This window comes from Diplotaxodon limnothrissa, linkage group LG23 (genome assembly GCF_057381915.1).
Source record: "Diplotaxodon limnothrissa isolate DT_005_m linkage group LG23, D_limnothrissa_male_GT1.1, whole genome shotgun sequence".
Classification (NCBI taxonomy): domain Eukaryota; kingdom Metazoa; phylum Chordata; class Actinopteri; order Cichliformes; family Cichlidae; genus Diplotaxodon; species Diplotaxodon limnothrissa.
Genome location: NC_140617.1, coordinates 5,897,295 through 5,918,537, shown reverse-complemented (window position 1 = coordinate 5,918,537; position 21,243 = coordinate 5,897,295). Strand labels below are relative to the sequence as shown.

The following is a 21,243-nucleotide window of genomic DNA, read 5'->3' as shown; positions in this document are numbered from 1 at the left end:
TACAGCAAATTCAATGATGTAATCCCTATTTAGGAACTTCTCTCTGAAGAATGTTCAGTGTGGCTCTCAAAGATTTTTTTTTTTAAAAACAGGTCAGCGTAGCCCCATGTTTCAGGTCATCGTTGAGCTCGAGGGAAGAGTAAGTGGGTCAAGAAAGAAGGTAGGTAAGAGACAGCAAGGGTATGACCAGAACGTCGGACCGAGAAAGGAAAGTAAAAAGAGTACAAAGGGATTTATTATTGTCCTGTTGATGCAGTTGACTATGATACAGGCTGACTTGGAGAGCTAAGGGCAGGACAATGCAGTGCGGGACAAGGCCGGAGGGAGGCGGCTTGGTCAGAGAGTTTTGGGCTGTTATTGTGAAGAACTGTTTGGGGAAATGGGGACGACAGGGAGACAGGCAAACTGCAGCTGGCAGCAGAGGAGAAAAGGGGGGGGGATGATGTTTTTTTTTGGTTCAGAAGCGGGCGTGGTTGTGACCCTGGCCTCCCTCTCTGCCGTGGTGGCCTCCCTCTCTGTGGCTGTGCCTCTTGTGCTTTCTGCGCTCTCTCCTGGTCTTGTGGTGGTGGCGCCGGTAACGGTGAGCTCGCCGGGCTGGAGGAACAACCAAAGTGGAAGAGAGAAGTATTAAAGGAGTAATTCAGTATGTAATGAGATGAAAGTGAAGGGTAGAAAAGTGATGCAAGCGGGAGATGAATCACTGGCAAGCATCAGAAGTTTTTGAAACCAGGTAAGATGCGAGAGAACGGATCAAAACGCAGGAAGGTCAAAATGTGCAGATGGTTTAACTGTTTCCACCACACTGAGGGAATCTGTTTTTATCTCTCATTGAGTAGACTGGGTGCCTTTAGCAAGGGCACAATGAGCTAGCCACCCACTCACTGCCTCGGTATAAGCTTGTTCCTGGTGTGTACTGCCAAATTAGATTGCTCCGTCCCTTTCTGGGTTTGGCAACAAAGAAATGTCGTCTGCAATGAATGATAACAACATCATAACTCTGGGCCATAAAAACAACTCTGTCCAAAGATAAAGAGTCACAAGCAAAGGAATCTTTATCGCTTTGAACAGAAGTTACATTATTTCAGTATTTCATCATTACTGTCACACTGTGAGCAAAGTGAAGTGAAATACAAGGCTCAGTTTGTTGAATATTTCATATAGATCAACCGGCCTATGAGGAAGAGAAAATTATGGTGAAAAGTTATGACATCAAGTTGGTATATTCTGTCGCGGTTAGTGTGAGCAGTTTAAAAATTGATAAAAGTAAAGTTTATGTTATAAGATAAGGTATTCAGTGAAAGAAACTGATTTTCTGTGCTGTTTTAGAAATACCCGGCAGCAAGTGCAATATCACCACAATGTCATCACTATCACCATCTGTGCAGGATTATTTTGTGCAGATGTTTTACATGTGCAAAACAACAGTACTGTGGAAAAGTTTTGAGCCACTTGAGCCGTTTTAAAGTTGTAGCTGTAATTTTCAGCGCTTAATGAACGTCTACCAAAGATTTTCTTTAGATATTGACTGTATTTTCTTTAATTTTCAGTGTTGTCTTGTACTTGACCATTTTTAGAGGACTGCGCTTTTGTTTATCAAACCACTTAACACTGACCTATTAATCATTCAAGCAGAAAAAGACACTTAACTCGAGGGATGAATCGGTGATGTGTCTACACACAACACGCAACTTAACAAAGATCCAATTTTAAATGACAATTTCAGACACACTTTGTTACAAGCGGCATGTAACCTGTCCCTACTTCTTTAGTTTAATCTACATAAAATTCCAAAAATAAAAATTTTGTTGGACCAAAAAAGTGACTTTCAAAGAGCTTTAGCTGGAAACCTGTCAGTATGTTCTTAAAAAGTTGAGGAAATTAAACAAGTGGAGTACAAAGAAAAACTCTCACGTCTAAAAATTGTGAAACAATAGTATATGAAGGCCAGGTCCTTAAGAAATAGGAAGAATCCAGCAAAGACCTGATACAGGACCTGAAAAATGCACCGTGCCGTTTAACTGATTCATCTACTGTTTACTGAAGCATACAACATCCAAAAAGGAGCTTTAAATGTCCTTCAAGAATCCTGGAGAGTTATTACTATTTAAAGAAATTACAAGAAAGCTGGCTAATAGAGTTCAGGCTGTGTTGAGGAATAAAGGTGGTTACACCAAATATTGACTCAAACACATTAAAACTGCATAACCGCTATTTTTGCATCATATACTGCATTTCCTGTATTTGTTTGCAGATCTTTCAGTAAATCACTGGACCTTTCTTTCTTTCTTGCACATGTGTTGATTTACATGAAGCTTCAACCTGTTAGAATTAGTTTTGAAAAAGTCTACAAAGGAAAAGTGGAAAAAAAACTACCTCGAGCACGAAACACTTCAAAGGACACCCTGCGACTTCTAAGCAAGCCCAAGGGACTAAAAACTGCAATTATCAATAATGAGAGCGGGGATGGAAAGCCCGAGAATACACAAAGTGACAGCAGCTCCTGGGGGCTGTTGATGTTTGGGGTTCAGTCTTTTTTGGTGTGCATGCTAAAAATATTAATAATGATTAAAAAAAACAAAACAGAAATGTGAAAATGACCTAAAAAATTCTGTAAGTCTTGCTGTTTACCAAGCAGCCATATTCTCTTTGTTAACACTCACATTTTATGCAGATGATTTTAGGTCGGTCCCATTTGCCGTTAGCACGACACTTAGCAGTGGGCACGTGCCGCTGCAGGAAGCCATCGGCGCACTGGTAACGCACTACTGAGTGGATGTCATAGTGGGTACGCTTCCGACCAATCAGGAAGCCATTATCCACAGTTGGAGGGGCCCCGCAAAGCACTATAGAGACAGAGAAAGACAGAATATTAATGAGGTTAGTTATTTTTATCGTAATTACTTCTTGCTGTGTCATTAGTATTTATTAATCAAATAAGATTCTTAAAAGGTTCTTATCATTGTTTTCCTTGTTATTCTCTGACGTGATCAGCTCAAGTGATCCCTATGAGCAACAATCTCAGGCTTCAGAGTCCTCTGAATGTTCGGTTTCAGGCTATTTTTATTCCCTTGGCTCTGTATGACACCAGTGAGAAGAGATATCCTTAATACGTTCCTCTTAGGCACACAGCTCTGAGTGGGATCACAAAAACCCCCTACCTGCGATTCAATCCTTATTTTTAAGAGGAAGTTCAATCAAAAGAAAGTTGCGTCAAATGGAGGGAAAAGAAATTAAAACATTTTATTTTATTTGTTTATTCGGAACAGTGAAGCAGTAGAGACGAAGAACATGGAGCTGGAATTGACCATAATAAGTCGTCTTTAAACAGTAATGACTTGGATTGAACCTGGATTCACCCCATTAGTGTGCTTCACTTAAACAAATGGTTCCAAATGGTGTTTTAGATTTTAAGAACACATCCCACACACTATGACTATGACTATGACTTGGATAAAACATTTTTTGAAAACCGCTTCAATCTGTGGATTTAGCATCTGCAGGACAGGGTGTCTGTCCAAGTCTGTCAGCGAGTGAGTAGGTGGGATTCAAAGTAACACAGCATTTTAGACACATAAAAGAGAGGAGGCAGAATCAGAAAATTGTTTACTCAAGCTGAGACAGACAGAGAACTGACACTCTGGGCAGAGACTGACAGGATGGACAAGCCTCAGGGAGGCACTCAAAGAACTTCACCAATTTTTTTTAGCTCTCCCGTCGGGGTGTCAGTCTGCAGTGGTCGAGGCTGACTTCAGTTCTATCTTTCAATACAATGCAAAACAAAATAATGGAAAAACTATGGTTAGGTTTTAGTCATTAACTCCATCTGATCCATTATGTAAATTATTAAATTAACTAAATAAAATATAGACAGGCTGTAGTTTTAAACTTTTCCATTTACCACTGGGGGAACTTAATAATTTCTATGAAAACTAATGAAAAATAAAGTTAAATATAACTACAGTACAGCACTATTTCGAACCCCCAACTGATATTACTGGTACTATCAGTCCCCACTATGTCAACCTGCCTTCGTCCCGGAGTTGAAACCCAGCTTGAGGTCCTTTCAGACAGGAAACTTAAAGTCAGCTTTGATGGCCCCTGACTTCATCCTTGGATGCCATTTGCACAGTTCAGCAACAAACCAGTCAGGAGAGGACTTAATCAGCAATCAGAAAATGTTTACAGTCCTTAATTCCCTTTTCTGTGTCCTAATACCTCTTAAATTCTTAATAAGGGAAAGCAATGCCATTAACTCCGATGAAGGGTTTAACGTCACATTTACAGTTTAATAAACTGTGGATGGAAAGGGCAATAAGCACTTCCCCCTCACTTGAGACTATTACTGTCTTGACACAAATGAAAGGCTAAAAGGTAGCTTTTCATTAGCTGTCACCTATGTACGCTGTTGAAAGTTTTCTCACAGTGCAGACAAGCTAAGTGAGATTGCACTGAAGTAGGTATAAAATAAAACGTCAAAAAACTCAGAAAAGGGAAATGGAGCTGGAAAAGGTGGTTTTTATAGTAAAGAGTAGAGGGCTGCGAGTGAAAGGATGCTGGGTCTTAGAAAAGCCCATCAAAAAACCTATAAAAAACACCAAAAGTACCTGTTCAGTGTTTTAGGACGTGTGATTGGTAAAAGACTCATCTTTGCTTGCATGACAATGAATCATTTTAGAAACTTCTTCACAGTAAAGTCCATATTTGAAGCATTGTCATTGCAACATCTAAAATACACTTTGCTCAGTGTCTTCACTAAATATGGATAAATGTAACAACTGCCACCTGACTGGTTGGTCTGACGGCTCATACAACTACGTAACATTAATTCAAGGTTAGGATGAGTAACCTTTACTATCAAACGCAGGTTTCCTCCCAAATAATATCACTGCGGAAGCCTATTAATTATTAATTAGCCTATCAACATTACTCGTGGGTGTAAATAATTAAAAGCTGCAGTGATTTTGGCTCTTTAACTTTGCATTTCCATTAAAATAATGTCATGTTTTTGCTGTATTTTTGAAATGACAGATAAAACAGAATGAAAATTATTTACTTTTTAAATGATTCTTATTACAGATAAAACAGAACAGCTGTGAGATGAAGGGGAAAAAAATCTTTTATGTAGAGACCGCTTTGCATCCCTTGAGTGCTGTTCGTGCAAGTATATCAAATTTAGCGGAGGCTACTTTGATTATAAATAGAACATAAAGAAGCCTAATAGTTTTGGGAGTGTTAGGCCCAGTGGTACAGGCTATTCAATTCCTGTAGAACCAAAGTCCAGCCATAAGTGATGGCTGGACTTTACTAGGACTGCGCTTTGCCAATGATTATGTTTAGAATTTCTAGGCACACACAGCCAAGGAAGAATGTCAGGTTTGGTGGTTGCAGCATCTTCTCCTTGCTTTTTGCAGTCAGCCTCTGTTGGAAAAGGGTGACTGTTTTGGGTTGGGAAAGAGTTGTTGCCTCTAATGGAAAATTCAAATATCTTGGGATCTTCATGAGTAAGGGAAGTAGGTTGGAGATTGACTGATGCAATGTGTGCAATAATGTGGATGCAGTATCTGTCTGCTGTGGCAAAGACAAAGCTGAGCGTAAATGATTTTTTACCGGTCGATCTATGTGCCGATTCCTCCTCTCACCTATGGCTACAAGCTTTGGGAGTGACCTCGGATGCATCTTACTAGGATGCATCCTTAACCTCCTGGCGTCCACATATGTGGATATCACATTTTGGGTTGTCTAGACCAGTGGTCCCCAACCCCCGGGCCACGGACCGAGTCATTTGGTACCGGGCCGCGAGAGTTGAGGCTCAGGTGTGAAATGTATGGTTTTCAGGGTTTTTTATCGGTTTTAGCGTTATTTTGTTATCGTTTTTATCGTTAACTCGGTTTTCCTGGGTCTTTTCACGTGTGTTATGAATAAATCTTCTTTTTTTTGGTACCGGTACTAGTTTTATTTTGCTGTATTTATCCGCGACACCTTAAAGGCCGGTCCGTGAAAATATTGTCGGGCATAAACCGGTCCGTGGTGCAAAAAAGGTTGGGGACCGCTGGTCTAGACCAAAATACTAAATGTTGCTCTACAAGGGCCTGATATCCACTTACGAGGACATTATATTTCCACTGTTCTATCGAAATTTAAAACGAATGTCGTTAAATTCATCAGGTCCCAATCAGCCCAAATAGAATAGAATAGAGAAATTAAAAACGCATGCCATGAAAGAGTTCGGGTCTTAGGAGGTTAATTTCTCCTAAGTGAGATGTTTCGAGCATGCCCAACTCTGAGAGGTCAAATGCACTGCAAATTAAGAAAACATCAGGGAATAGAAAAAAGCTGCAAAAGCACACAAAAGAGAATAACAGTGTAATAAGGAAGCAGAGGGTTCCTTAGTGTTGTGTAGCTGCAGATAATGTGCGTTTTAATCGAGTCTGTGCATCCCAAACATACAGATATTAAGAAGCAAATAACACAAAACTGCAAGTAGGATTTTTTTTTCTCCATTTTGATTTAAATTAAAAGGAGACTATTTGAAAAAGTAGCTTATAGCTTATAGCTTTAAGCTGGTAAGCAGTCTGGCTTGGTCAGACAGCATTTCCTTGGAGGGCCGCTTGCAGGCCTTGACCTTCTGCTGTGTTCCTACAGGCATGTCCCTGTGGAGAATATGTGGGGAGCTTGGGGGAAGTTTGTGCTTGGTCAGGAAGGGTTGGCGAGGAGAGCGATCTTCTTCTTACCTTCTATTTTCTCTCTGAATGGCTAAACTCATCATCAGACCAAACAAACGAAACAAATATTATTACACTGGAAATATGTGCACTATTTTCCAGCAAAATTCATAAATATCGGTTCCTTTGAATTATTTGAAAGGCTTGTAGGTCTCACACTAAGGTGGAAGCTGGTAAAGCTTCTCTTGCAAATACAAAATAGAATTCAGAAATAGCAGGTTTGTGTGTATTACACAGTGGCTATATTACACCCCAGTGGACACATGAACTGCTGAAGGCACTGACATCAACCTATTATTTCCCAACGCGCTCACAGTGTCTGTATGTCATGCAAAATTAGATTTCCCCCCTCTGTAATAAGCCATAAAAAAACTGAATAATTTTATAATTCTTACATGTCTTGTTGTAGGTAAATTTCTTCTCATCCTTGCTAGAAGAGCTTAGAGGCAGATGACTGTGTGACATTCTTGTCACCGTAATCCAAATGTAAATGTTGAACTCAATCAGTTTTGCTTTTTTTCCATTTTTTCTTTATCCCTTACTTGGATAACGTTGATCCAGCAATCAAATATTACATCTGAATTTTGAAACAAGTTGAATCAATCCTACAAAGAGCATCACTTTTAGTAAAAAAGGCCAGAGCTATATAGATATAGATATATATATCCTTCTACAGAGGTGGCAAAAGTACAGACTTTCTTTCTAAGTAGTAAGGTAAATGTGTTAAAAATACTCAAGCAACTTCTTTACTCAAGTAAAAGTGGGAAAGTACAGGCTCTGAAATGGCCCCAACGTAAGAAAGTAAAAAGTAGTCCTTGAAGGACAAAAAGGTAACTGAACGTTCCTCTATAAAAATGTACAAAATATTAGTACATGAGAAATACTATTCCAACCCAAATTCAAAAATAGAGTACAGTAAAATGAGTAGAGTCAAAGTACTAATACTGTACTGTCTTATGAGATGACTGCATCAGGTCTTTTTGCTTAAATAAAAGAAATCATCACCATCTGTACAACACGCCACCCTAACTGACCCCCCAAGCAGCTGATCAAGATGCCCGATTGGCTCGTGTGATGAGAAGACAATCAGATCACATGAGCTGGGGTAATTAGAAATGAGTCTCAGCATGGAGCTGAGAACTCCACTGATACGATCAGACAGTACATGGGGGTTACTTGAGTGAGTGAAAAAGAGGATGACAGGGAAGCAGGGAAAAGATGAAAAGATGCTGGTGACTGTAAGTGACTGATTAAGGTCAGAGGTGGGCTGTATGCCTGGGACTTGTGACAGTGAGCAGCAGAGGTGCTGCAACACCTTGCTCACAAGGGAAACAGCTCTCCTTTGATACACCAATATAGCAGCAGCCTGTTTTCTGTACGTGTCTCCACGATCAACTGGCTGATCCAACATCTGCTGATGCTATTTTCCAAAAACACGCATAAAGACTTGAAAAGAACAACTCAATCCAACTCCTGAGAAGACCGCAGACTCCCACGGTCATATATGAATACTCAAAGTTATAATACTCAACTCAATGATGGGAGGAAAGATGACAGGGGGGACAGTGAGACGAATGATTTGCACAAAATTAAAGTCACAGAGCATAAAAAAGGGCGGTTGGCAAACAGTGGTTGAGACATAAAACCTTTGAAGTAATAGTGCTCTTACGGAAATAAATGTTGTTTTCTACTACAGCAAAGCCAGCAGTTAAACCAAGAACAAAAATAAACTAAATCTAAGGTAAGAGAGGTAAGAGAGCCTTTGCATAGGCCTCAGAGTAAAGGACAATACAGAAAAAGACTGTTGAGTATGAGGATCAGTCAAAGACATGAAGTTTCAACCAAAAGCAATTAAATGTGACAAAGATGTTTTCTTTTGAAGTGCCACAACTTTGTAATTATCACTTTTGCACTTTTTCATTTATTCCTTAACATTTCAATCAGATACCAGCACATCATGTACCGGGGAAAGATTAACCAAAGAACTGTCTATCCATCAAAAAACACATATAATCAAGAGAAAAAGAAAGTACACGTTTCAATTCTGTGAGGAAATAATAGAACAATCTGGTCCTTACCAGCTATTGAATTGGTTCTACTAGCTGTTGAATCAGGAAGACTTTTCACACACTGGTTTTGCATTTAGTATTTGTAAGATAAATGATGACACTCTTCATAAGGCTACAAATATTAAATTCTCTATACCTGGTACAAATAAGCACAAATGGTTAGGTTAATTTGATATGATGACCATCAATGAGGTTTTCATGTTAGGTTTATCAGTTTAAAGTCAGCCTGTAGGAAGAGCAGGTGACAGGATCTAACAGAGGCAAGCAGGGAAAGAAAAAAAATTGGCCAGAGAATCCAGGTGTAAAACTCCAAAAGAAACGCAGGGACATGATAAAAAAACGCGTTTCTAACAGAGAAGATCAGAATGCTTTAGATGTTGTAACAATGCAACTTAGAAGTAAATCAAGTGTGATAAAAAAGCAACAACAAGACATCTTTATGCTTTCTTAAAGCAAAGCGTAAGCATTGCCTCAGATTGAGAGGCAATTAACACCTGAAATAAAGAGCAAGCCAACATATCGATGATTTGCAAACATATAAGAAGTACTAGAGTTATAATTATTATTTATAATTTTTTTTTCAAATTCAGCCTCCAGTGTCTTCTTGTGCCCCAGTATTGCTCTAAACCAGCCTGGCTTACCTATTTATTAGGGGTGCAACGATACTCGTATCGATATTGAACCGTTCGATACAGTGCTTTCAGTTCGGTACGCATATGTATCGAACAATACAAATTTTATTTTTTATTTTATCAACTTTTCTTCTGACGAAGCTGTCTGTGTTGAGCGCTCAGTGGATCTGCGTTCGACTACTCCACCTAGGCTGCACTGTCGAGTGCAGATCCATTGAGAGCAGCGCAAGCTAGCAAGACAGAAGCTAAGCTCGTTGCAACATGGCAAATTGAACCTCCCCCACCCTCATTCAGAGCTGGCCTTTGGAACTATCTTGGTTTTCATGTGAAGCATGACCCTGATGGTAAGCGCGTCACAAAAGTAAAACAGTATGTCGGATGTGCCACGCAATGCTCAATCGGTGGGAACTAGTGCGTTAGTGCAGTTAGCTCGTTAACGTGTTGACGCCGCCCAGCCCCACGCACGGGGTGATCCGCGGTAACTTGTTAATGGAGATTTGCAGCCTTATGGCGTTAATGTCATTTTAACGAGATTAACGCTGACAGCACTAGTGGGAACACAACGAATATCACTGCACATTTACGCCGACATCATCCTTGTTCAAAGACAAGTGGAAGCAGACAAAAACAACAAGCACGCATGCTACAAACTTTACCCGAGTCATTTAGACAGCCGTTAGCACATGATTCTCCTTATGGGGACCTGATATGTTTAATATGCTGCTGAGAATATAGCCCAGAAGAAGCCTATAGTATAGCTTTTATTTTGGAAAGAGCCATTTCTCTGTAATAAACTCTCTTTTCCAAAGATGAGTGATTTCTCGATCAGATAGATTTCTTTTTTTTATTTTTATTTTGTTGTTTCAGCAACATTACATTTAAAAACTGTACTTTTGAGTTAAAATATATATTTATAATTTTAATAAATGACAAATTAAAAAAGCATGAACATTTTTTTGTATCGAAAAAATATCGAACCGTGACACCAAAGTATCGAACCGAACCGTGAATTTTGTGTATGGTTGCACCCCTACTATTTATATGTCAAGCCACCCGCTCTTGATCATAAGTTTGACCTGTATGAAAAAATAAGCTCTAATATGCTCTCAGAGGAACACGTAGAAGCCTACACTTAGATGGGACAGCTGCAACAGGAGACATAAAGAAGAGGTAGCAGCGTATACAATGATAACTAAAACAGCACATGGGTAAAAAAAAAATCGAGTCAGGACATGAGCCGTGTGTGGAAAACTTGTTAAAGTTGATGCTGGAGGATGACAGGACATCAGAAAGAGAGGGCTTGTAAGACGCAAGCAGTGTGACTCTAAGGTATGCAGAGTGACTGAAGAGGCTTGGTCTTAATCTCTTGCACCGCACACAGTTGTGTGTAATGTAAAGCATGACACAGTCAGGATATTCAGAATCACCTGAAGGTACGTGCGCTGTCAGTCTCTGTGCTTTGATAGAGACGGTGTGCAGCATTTTCGAGCTGCTTTACATAAAAAAAACACAGTCTCAAGAACTTTTCATCACCTTTCTATTTTGTGATTCTATTTTAAAGGCTGTACAGGATTTGAAACTAAAGAGCTGACAGCAAAGCGCGGTGAGCTGTACATCCTCATTCTGTCTCTGCCTTCTTCAGTCCGATCCCTTGCTGCCTCGCACTTCAGATCTGACATTTCTCACTTTTTGCAACCTCTTCCTCTTTCCAATTTACATCTTGCTGCTCTCTGCCTCCTCACCTCTTTTCTCAGTCATCTTTATCAACTGTTTCAGTTGCAGAAAACTCTCCTCTCCTCTTCTTCCCCCTGTGTTGTTCTCACCTGTTCCCTTCTTGCAGACGTAGGGCAGATTGTAGTTGCAGGGCACGTCATTCCATTTGCCATTCTCATGAGCAATCATCACCACACAGTCTTCTCCTCCAGCAAAGAAGTTGTCTGGCTGGTTTTCACGCCAGTTCTCATATTGCTGCACACATACACAAGCAGGCAAGGTTAAAGAAACAAACTTGAGCAAAAAGTGCTACTTTTTTTTTTACTACAGGCAGTGGAGAAAACATTTTGTTGGGAATCACGACTGCTGCTACAATGACCACATCAAAATTTGCTATGCAACTCCAGGAGCTTTAAGTACGCTGGAATCAGCTGACTACAAAACAAAACAAAAACAGCTGGATCCTCACCAGGTCCATCTTGTCAGTCCACTGAAAATCATCTTCTACTGTCCGATCATTCAGCCCAATCCAGGTGTTGTCATGGCTTAGACCTGAGTAAGAAATTGCAAACAAAAAATTAATGCAGAAAACAGTAGAGCACTACACACAGTATCCACACCTACAAATAAACAATAAAGACATATATGGGGCAATTCAATGTATTGCTTGACATCTATAGATAATTATTACAACATACTACAAAAAAATTGTTAGGAATGAATTGTTGTTCTATGGTTTACTGTATGAGTACATGATACGCACTCATTTCTCACAAAAAATCCTTTAAAAACATTTGTCATGAGGCTGTGACACATCACAAACCCTGATTCAGGTGGGAAACTGATCACTTTGTTGTGTGGAGCAACAAAACACCTAATCACCAGTGCTGAAAATCCAGCACCTAAAGAGGAGACTATTGCCAACTACTCGTCATATGACTTTATCTGCACTGGCCTCATTCTGAGGACATTACCTGGTGGAGAAAGTTTGTACCAAATAAGCTGGATCTTATATAGAGGCAGACTGTTCATTGGATAGTGTGAAAGTGTCTGCTGAGATGATGAAGGGAAGCCATATGCTTTTGGTGTCGCAACACTCTTTCAAAAACAAAACAAACACACATCCCAAAAAACGTTCTAGGTTTGGTCCAGATGTTGCAAACGGGGAGCCAAAAGTGCCTTGGTCCGACAATACAAGTGGATAGCACAGAGGGTATTTTGTGCGGCCGCCGGTCCGAGTGTCAGGTGAACTTCAGGTAAGAAGTTATGACCTGCAGTCTATCTGGGTCAGATATAAACCGAGTTTAGGTGGAGTTTATTTTCGTTGTGCTAAATTGTTATAGTCAGTCACAATTACTCGCACTGCGTACTAGCTAGCATGACGGAGTTTCTATACAGCTGGGTGGGTGCTATGATGTTAATGATAGTGAACTTTATTTTATTCATAAGGTTAGTTAGTAGAGTTGCCAACTGTCCTGTAAAAAAAACCCTTCCTTGTAATTGGAAGGTTGCCGGTTTGAGCCCCGGCTTGGACAGTCTCGGTCATTGTGTCCTTGGGCAAGACACTTCACCCGTTGCCTACTGGTGGTGGTCAGTGTCCGGCAGCCTCGCCTCTGTCAGTGCGTGACAGAGGCGAGGCTATAATATAATACCCGGTGGGCCGGTCTCTAGTCAAAATGCCCAGGCCAATTTTTTGTCCCAGTCCAGCCCTGCCCTTGGTGTAAAACAGTGGAGGGCTTTGTAGTATAACTCAGGGTACTCTTATTCTTCTTAGTGCAGGTTTCACACATGAGCTCGACTCAAGCTTGACAGTCCTGGAGCTGGCTGACCTCAGATGAATGATGACCATTAATAGAGATATATTATTTCTGTCTACGGTATACGTGTGATGAGATTTTTGTTTGTGTGAAAGGATATTTCCCTAATGGTGTTTTGGGTTAATCTCATTTGTGTGTGTGTGGGTGTCTCTGTGCGCAGTAGGCCAGCCATGTGCATGTGCTTGCACATACTGTATGTAATGGAATTTCAATCATGGTGAATCTGATTAACATCATTACCAGGCCCATTAATCTTCCTAATGGCTGTGATCCTCTTATTGCAGGGGTGGAGACGTCCATTTTCGAGGCAATTAAACACACTTTTTGGTAATGGTGAGCAAATAGGAGAAAGATCAGTTCTAGGTGGGTGGTACTGTCTTTTCTTGGCATCTGGTCGGGACAGACGGCTGATCCAGAATAGTTTGCTGCTGCTGATCAGGTCTTATTACAACACAAGTGGCTGTGGAGCTTGCCAGAGGGCAAAAACTTAAGAATAAAGAGATGAAGCTTTATGGAGCACCAAAGAAAAACTGAATGGATATTAGCATGGTAATGCTGACTGGCACTAATTAAACTGCTCTCTGTGGCCAAATATTTAAGTCCACAATGAACATGAGTTGAAGAGCCAAGGAGATGTATTTAGCTCTTCAACTGTTTGGCTTAATTTAAAATAGGATTTGCAAACAATTCAGGACAACAGGAAAGGACACCAAACACCATAATTACATACTAAAACAACCACAGCAACACATCTCGGGTTCTCTGTTCATATTACAAATATAGAGCATGATCATTAACTTCTCAGCTGACCACCTGCACATGTGGGTCTGACATGTGCACTGGATAATGGGATGGATTTACCTGTTACTACCACACACCAAATCTGGCCGTTGGTACTTCGTGGCTTGTGTAGCCACTAGGTAACAAAAGCTCAACCTCAATACACACATTCTCCATTACGACCTCAGCCTTGACAGTCTTCAGTGGACAAAACTGTGAATGTCTATTTTGGACGCTGCAGATTCTAACCCAAAAAGCTGTTGCTTGGCCTCTGGATTGTACACTGAGATACAGAGCTAATCAACAGGGATGATCCTTGACACAAAAATTAACTCCATTACACAAGATTATGTTTGCTGTCCCAGTAGGTTGATGTCTGTGGTAAAAACTCAGATCTATATACCCGATTAGTCAGAATAGACCTTGTTTAAGTGCTCTAAAAATAGCAGCTATGCAGGAAGCTAACTGGAGGTGCATGAGGAGATGACCTTGAATAGATAAGTGCCCATGAAAAGAGATGTATGATGATATTTTGGTGATGTCACACACCTTTTTTGTATGCCATTCATGTAACTTAATGCCCTCTACCACCTAAAATGCAAATCCTTATGTTAAAAGATATGGATCATACTCAAGTAGTCATAAACCTTTCCAAGGCATGTGCTTGTTTCACATACGTAAAACTCAGAAGTCCTAATAATTGTAATTAAATCAATTTTTTCCTATTAAGTTTCAGGTTATGGATTCATTTGCTTTGGTGAAGCTATCACAAAAGTTGAAAAAAATAACATTTGCAGAAAGAATATAGCACAATCAATATCACTTACTGTACAGACACTTATATCAGGGCCTGCAGGGTCAACTCACTGCAACAAATGGTGATATAGATTTATTTAGCTCGGACTTTGCTCCTTAAGGCTGTTTTAAACGGCAGCAAAATCAAGTCCTTTAAGGTCCATCCACAGCTGAACTATAAAGATATTTAATACTGAGTTAGGGAAAACATAAAAGGGAAGGTCAGGTGTCATCTCCAAGTATGATAATAAAGTACAAAAGTAGATACCACTCACTGGCCTCTAAAAGCTTTGTGCAGGAGGCAAAGGCAGCCATCCAAGTGACAGCAGGTTAGGCTATTATTACTAAATCAGTACTATCATTTAAACTGAGCAATGTCTTCTTTAAAAGTGACTGGTGATTACAAGTGTCACCAGATATTTCTGAAATATAGCGACGTGAAATAGAAAGCGTGAGGATGCCTATCTAAATCTTCAGATGTCCTCAACACTAAAACATAAGAATCTTCAGTTGAAAAATGGAAGCATATTATGTTGATGTTACCACAAGTGGACAAGTTTAAGTATCTCAGTGTCTTGTTCACAAATGTGGAAGGTGTAGAGTGGATGACTGACAGACGGACTGATGTGGCAGTGACTCAGAAATTGTTGATTGTGGTGAAGACAGAAAGCGAGCTATTGATTTATATTCCTACCTTCCTCTATGGCCATGAGCTCTGGTTAGTGACCAAAAGAACAAGATCGCAGATACAAACAGTCGAAATGAGCTTTGGCCAAAGGGTGTCTGGGCTCAGCCTCAGAGATACGATGAAGAGCTTGGTTATTCGGGAGGAAATCAGCAGAGAGCTACGGCTCCTCTGCATTAGTTCAGTTGGTTTGGACCTCTGAATAGGATGTACTTCCTGGGCACCTCCTGGATGCTTCCTAGCTAAAATGCTTCCTGCATGTTCTACTATAAGGAGGCATATGGAGGATAAACTGAAGAAATTATATGTTTTGGCTGGCTTGGAAACACCTCACTGTCCCCTTGGAGGGGATGCCTAGGGAGAAGTAGGTCTTGGCATCTCTGTCCCTGTGACCCAGACTGTGGCAGAAAATGGATGGATGAATGGATGTGGGTATCATAAACAATCATAAACTAAGTGGACGGCTATGTTGCAAACAGAACTGCACATAGGCCTCAGCTCCTGACAATGAACACGGTAAACATGAGGCGGAAACACTAAGGAGGTGGCATCAGCATGGTGCTGCTGTTACTATGCTGTTGTGAGCATTTAGCTCCTAGAATGGCTGTGTCAAAGTTGCTAGAGTCTCATTAACTGAGGTTTCAACTTGGAGATTTTATGTCCACCTAACCTCGGGCATGCTCAAGTGAGCTGTCATCTAGCAAGACTTACTGGCCCTTGAATGTCCAAATTTGTCTTCCTAACTTTAGTTTTTCTGCAGAGTAACAACATCAGAAAGAGCTGCACTCTGTGCCAAATCTGCTATTGTCCTGTTTCTCCTTACTCACCTCTGATGAAGTTCTGCTCAGCCACACTGTGGATACTGGCCAGGTGGCCATTGTGATCCCTGCAGTCTTTCTCAGCGTCCTCCCAGGTGTGTCTGCGTGTGAAATATCTGTAGCAGTGGCCATGAAACTTCCTCCAAGTGTGCTCGCAGCCTTCGGTGTCTGCGGGTATGTAGGAGGGTAGTGAAAGAGAAGGGGAAGATAATTGAAAAAGACAGTTATTAGTCAATTTAAATCCACAAGGGAAGACAAGTGAGATTTTTTTAATTGTTAAAACACCCACATGGTGCTGCAAGGGAAAGAGGTAGGACGATTTGGGCATTAAGAGAGGGAGACCATCATTAATTTAGTGTTTATGTTTGCATCCACACACAACATGTTCCTGTTCTGCAGCAAAAAACAAACAAACAAAAAACCCTACATGGTGTTGCTGTTAGTGCCCTCTGTGACACCCCTCTCTGCCTCCTTCCCTCCATTTCTGGCTCTGCTGGTGTCTTCTCCTCTTTGATTTGCCTCGGACTTTTCATCTACAGCAGAGCCAAGTCGCTGGTGAGACAGCTTAGTCCAGTGAAAGGGCGTTTTAATCTATTCAAATGACAACAATCCTTAGAAATTGCTTCCAGTGTGCAGTGCTCGCTTGGTAATTAAGCGCTGTCACAGCCCTGTCAGCACAGTGTCTGTCCCTCCCTCTTATCCCCACCCCCCAAACCCTTCCTCCTTCTTTCCCTTCATCTTTCCCATCTATTCTCTCCTCATCTCTCTGGGGGTTAGCTGTGCAACTGTGAGTTGTAATGCGGTGTGTGTTTGGCTTCTCATTTTATGCTTTGGACTGTGTATGTGTGCATGTGTGTCTGTGAATATAACGTGTATAAGTTTAAATGTCATAGTTGATGTGGTTCAGGCTTGATCTGTCAGTTGAGCCACCTCCAGTTTTCCCTCATCCTCACCATCTCTCGTGCCCCTTCCCTCTTTGTGAGGATCAGGGAAATGGCCTCAGCTTCTCCCCCAACAAATGTGAAGCGACACCAGTAAATTGGGCAGTGCAAATTGGGCCGTATGGGGCCCTGCTTAGTATGCAGAGAGATGCTGTCTTGGCCATGGAAAGAAGAAGGAGAGCAGAGAAGAGAGAAGACAAGAGGAAAGGAGTCCGTAATGAAAGCTTTTCTTTACAGGAATATTAAAGAAGGGCTTCCAAACCTTTGCCTTTTATACTGTTAAGCTCTCCTCCTTTCAGAGTGTTCAGGGACATGGAGGTACTCTGCTGTGAAGTGCAATGACGCAAGTTCACAAAATGCACTGCACTGGGTCACCGTAACACTGCCTCCTCAGGTAGAGCTACATTTTTTGTCTGAAAGGGAAGTTTGGAAAAACTCTCCTTGAATTAATATAAAAGTCCAAACTTATGAAATACAGAACCATTGTTTCTTTTTTGCTGCTCAATGCATTAGCTGACTCAGAAGATGACAAGTATCTCTTCTGAGTGTTAGAATGACAAACTTATTGTCAGTCAGCCACAATAATGAGCAAAGTATAAAACGGTTGCACAATGTGCAACAACATGTTACTGGATATTTGTACTTTAGGCTTAGTGCTATGTCATTAAAAAAATAGACAGATGATCATGTTGGCTGAATGCATGTGCACGTGGGGCCAGAAAGAGATGCAGAGAAATGATTAATGACAATAATGTTTGCACACAGTATGTCAGTGAAATTTGTCATGGCAAGTGCCTGTCCAATTATCTTACTCGTTAAAGCCCTGGTGGCACTCTCCACTATTTAAAATTCAACATACATCCACTGGCCTCTTTGACATGCATTCATTCAACCCCTTGCAGGAGGCCTGAAGAAAATCGGTTCCTACATAAAACAAGAAGTCCATTCTCTAAAATGAGTTGCAGTCACACAAAGGTCAGACATATATCTGGGCTGCTAACAATATGTTTTTACTGGGCTGAGTATAAAATGGCGTCAGAGCCCAAAAGCCTCCATCAAATGTCTGATCAGGTTTATCGTGTTGTGTTGACTTACTAATAAAACATGGTCGGTTTTTTAAAGGATTTCATATGGGCAAGGCTGATGTTTTTAAATATTCATCATTTGAAAAAGCCGACCCACTTTGTTCTTATTTCAAAGTCTAATATGTTGGTTACGGCAATTACGAAAAAATAAAAAAAAACATCCAAAATCTTGTCACAGCAAAGCACACATGGGTTTAAACACTGGGCAGGATGAGCAGATCATCTTTAAGGAAGACTGACTAAAGGAAGTGAGATTTGAGCGTCCACAAGACATGGATCAACATATACTTATTAAAACGAGAAGATTTAGCACTTCCTTACATATGAAATGAGGTTTAAAATGTCAGCTGTTTGATGTGGATCATTAACATACAAAAACATCTATATATAAATACATTTTAGTCACAAAAAGTACAGCAGCGAATCTTCAGACCACTGTTTTCCTTGAGTACTTGGGAGAGTATAATTTAGATACTTGTTGATTTATCCTATATTTGAGATAAAAATGGCCTCCTTGTCACACTTTGCAGGATCTTTTTACTATTTATGGGTTGTAGCATTACCATCTTCAAACTCAACCACTTGTTCAATTTTTTTTCAATTTGTTTTTTTTCAAATGTACAACTTTAAAGTTTTGTGACCGTTTTGATGGCAAAGCATTGATTAAATCTGTCCACAGAAAGATATATTCACACCTGCAAAAGCACAACCCCCCACACAAGAAATGGATCGGTCCCCAATCCCCGGGCCATAGACCGGTACTGGTCCGTGAGTCGTTTGGTAACGGGCCGCGAGAGTTGAGGCTCGGGTGTGAAATTTATGGTTTTCAGAGTTTTTAGCGGTTGTTATCATTATTTTTTTATCGTTAACTCAGTTTCACTGGGTCTTTCCCTGTGTGTCATGAATATATCTTCTTTTTTTCTGGTATCGGTACTGGTTTTATTTTGTTGTTTTTATCCGTGACACCTTAAAGGTCGGTCTGTAAAAATATTTTCGGACATAAACCGGCCTGTGGCACAAAAAAGGTTGGGGACCGCTGGTCTATAGTATCTCTGGATGCGTCAGAGCCCAAAAGCTTCCATCAAATGTCTGATCAGGTTTATCGTCTTGTGATGACTTACTCATAAAGTAAATGGTCATTTTATTAAAATCATCAAGAGGACTGCTTTCCAGATTACCCTGGTTTTGTTTGATATAACACTGACTTCTGGACAGTGGTGTAAGATGGCTACTACTGTATTGTAAATGATGTAAATGTGGAGTATCACTTCATTTCTTTTCCTGCTCAAATGTCTCTTGGTAGTCTGGGGAATTAATCTGATGACCTCAAAACGCGCTAATGACATGAAACCCAATTAGCCATTTTAACAGTTTCAGCCTCCTCTGGGCAGCTCACTGGCTCTCTGGTCCACCCCGCTGCTTCAGAACAAGATGAGCCTGGCTTTAACATCACGTTTGGATTTATGTGGAGGTTGTTGCTCATTTTAGAATGAATTTGCTTTCACATTATGGGGACTTAGTGCTGCTGGTTCTTTTCCTTTACAGTTTGAATTTGAAGAGTATGTGTTTTATGATTCAAATTTTAAACAAAAAAGATGGTATAAATGGTTTTGTCTCAACAAGTGAAAAGCCTCACATGTAAGCTCAGCTGACACTCTAAGAAACACTACTTAACCTAAAAATATAACTTCCTGGCTATCACTGATGACAAAATAAGAATCTAATGGCTTTTGAGGCATCTTTGAGTTAAATCCATTTTAAAGCTGTTGAGAACAGAAATGTCACTAATGACTGCAACAGAGAGCAAAGGCAAGGAGATAAAGGTGAGAGAACTGAAGTCCATTAACAGCACTCTTCTTGTTACAGAGCATGAAAAAGGATTGGCTGGTAGAGGCAAAAATAACTTGTTGATTTGCACAGACCAGTTGAAAGTGTTCATAAATCTGTCTGTATATAAAATATAAAGCTATCTCTGTGTCTTTTACTTTCATTCAAAATAAGGATGACTAATGTGGTAGTTTTTATTTTTTTCATGGCTCATAAAAAGTTTCATTAAGTATTATGAAGCTCACTGAACTCCAGCAAGATCATACAGTAAAAACAGAAAAAGAAAAAAAGAAGCATAAAACAGCAAAATACCCCCGACAAACATTTGTCTTTAATTCTTGGTTCCCTAAGCCTGCATGTTTATTAGTGATAGGACGCCAATAGCCCTTTCCCCCCCTTAATGCTTGCTTAAATAATCTTCAAAAGAAAAAGAACAGACTGCTCAACCAACAGAAGGCCTGTGTGGAAAAGCTTTTTCATTTGTTTGGATATGGCTATTCTGTTGATGCTGCACCCCTGGGCTCCAGCCAAACAACACAGTTGAATAAGTTGAACCTGGCTCAACTTTTTCTGCAGTGCAACCCAGTATCATCTAAAATCAGCTAAATCCATGCAGCCGCACATCCCTGGTGCATTACTTTGTAACTGTATCTATATTTCTTACCACGTGGGTGGGACCAAAAGATAAAAAAGTTCCAAAAAGTTGCAAAATGCTGTCACAGAGCTTTCACATGACTGACTATGCAGTATTTTGTTGGCATAAAGCTTACTATATGAATGTTTGATGCAGTATTTTATATACAGTCTGTGATGAGCCCTAAGGAAGGAAAGGGATGGATTAGGGATGCTTCGCAGGGGACGTGCTGAATTTTCCAGCTGTCCTTCGTGCAGATAGTACACTTCTGAACACACAAAGTCGATTAGCATTTGCCAGCACAGTGTTATCTTTGGTCTTCTGGGACCAAAAATCAGTCACTGCTGCTGTCATTTCCTCTGCTGACTGCAAACACACTCTTTCACTCTGTCATCACATCCGCTAGCTACCTGCTAGTGTGTTTACCCACATGGCAGCTGGTACATTGTATTACAATCGGGAGTGAGTCCAGTTTGGCTCATGGAAGTGGAGAAAGGGTTGTTATCTACAGGAACAGGGACAGGAGAATCAGGGTAGGTGTCACAAAGAGAGAGACGAAACACACACACACACACACACACACACACACACACACTGACTGACTCACACACATTCTGCTATGGGGTCCACAGTGGGAGTCAGTGAGTATTTAAGGTTACCGTTGCTCCCAATTAGGCATTAACCAGTCATTTTAAAACAGGGGCTGTGAACAGTAAACAGGGGCT

At 40.5% G+C, this 21,243-nt stretch overlaps 1 protein-coding gene across 1 annotated transcript in view; it reads right to left on the bottom strand.

Annotated features, from left to right (window-relative positions):
• Positions 1-457: 457 nt before the first annotated feature.
• ncanb (neurocan b) overlaps positions 458-21,243 on the bottom strand; it is a 140,506-nt gene continuing 119,720 nt past the window's right edge. The window contains exons 12-16 of the mRNA XM_085347851.1: positions 16,041-16,199; positions 11,606-11,688; positions 11,247-11,391; positions 2,661-2,843; positions 458-594 (exon numbers count right to left, since the gene is read on the bottom strand). Coding sequence (XP_085203977.1) covers positions 458-594; positions 2,661-2,843; positions 11,247-11,391; positions 11,606-11,688; positions 16,041-16,199 — 707 coding nt within the window. The remainder of the gene's footprint in view (positions 595-2,660; positions 2,844-11,246; positions 11,392-11,605; positions 11,689-16,040; positions 16,200-21,243) is intronic.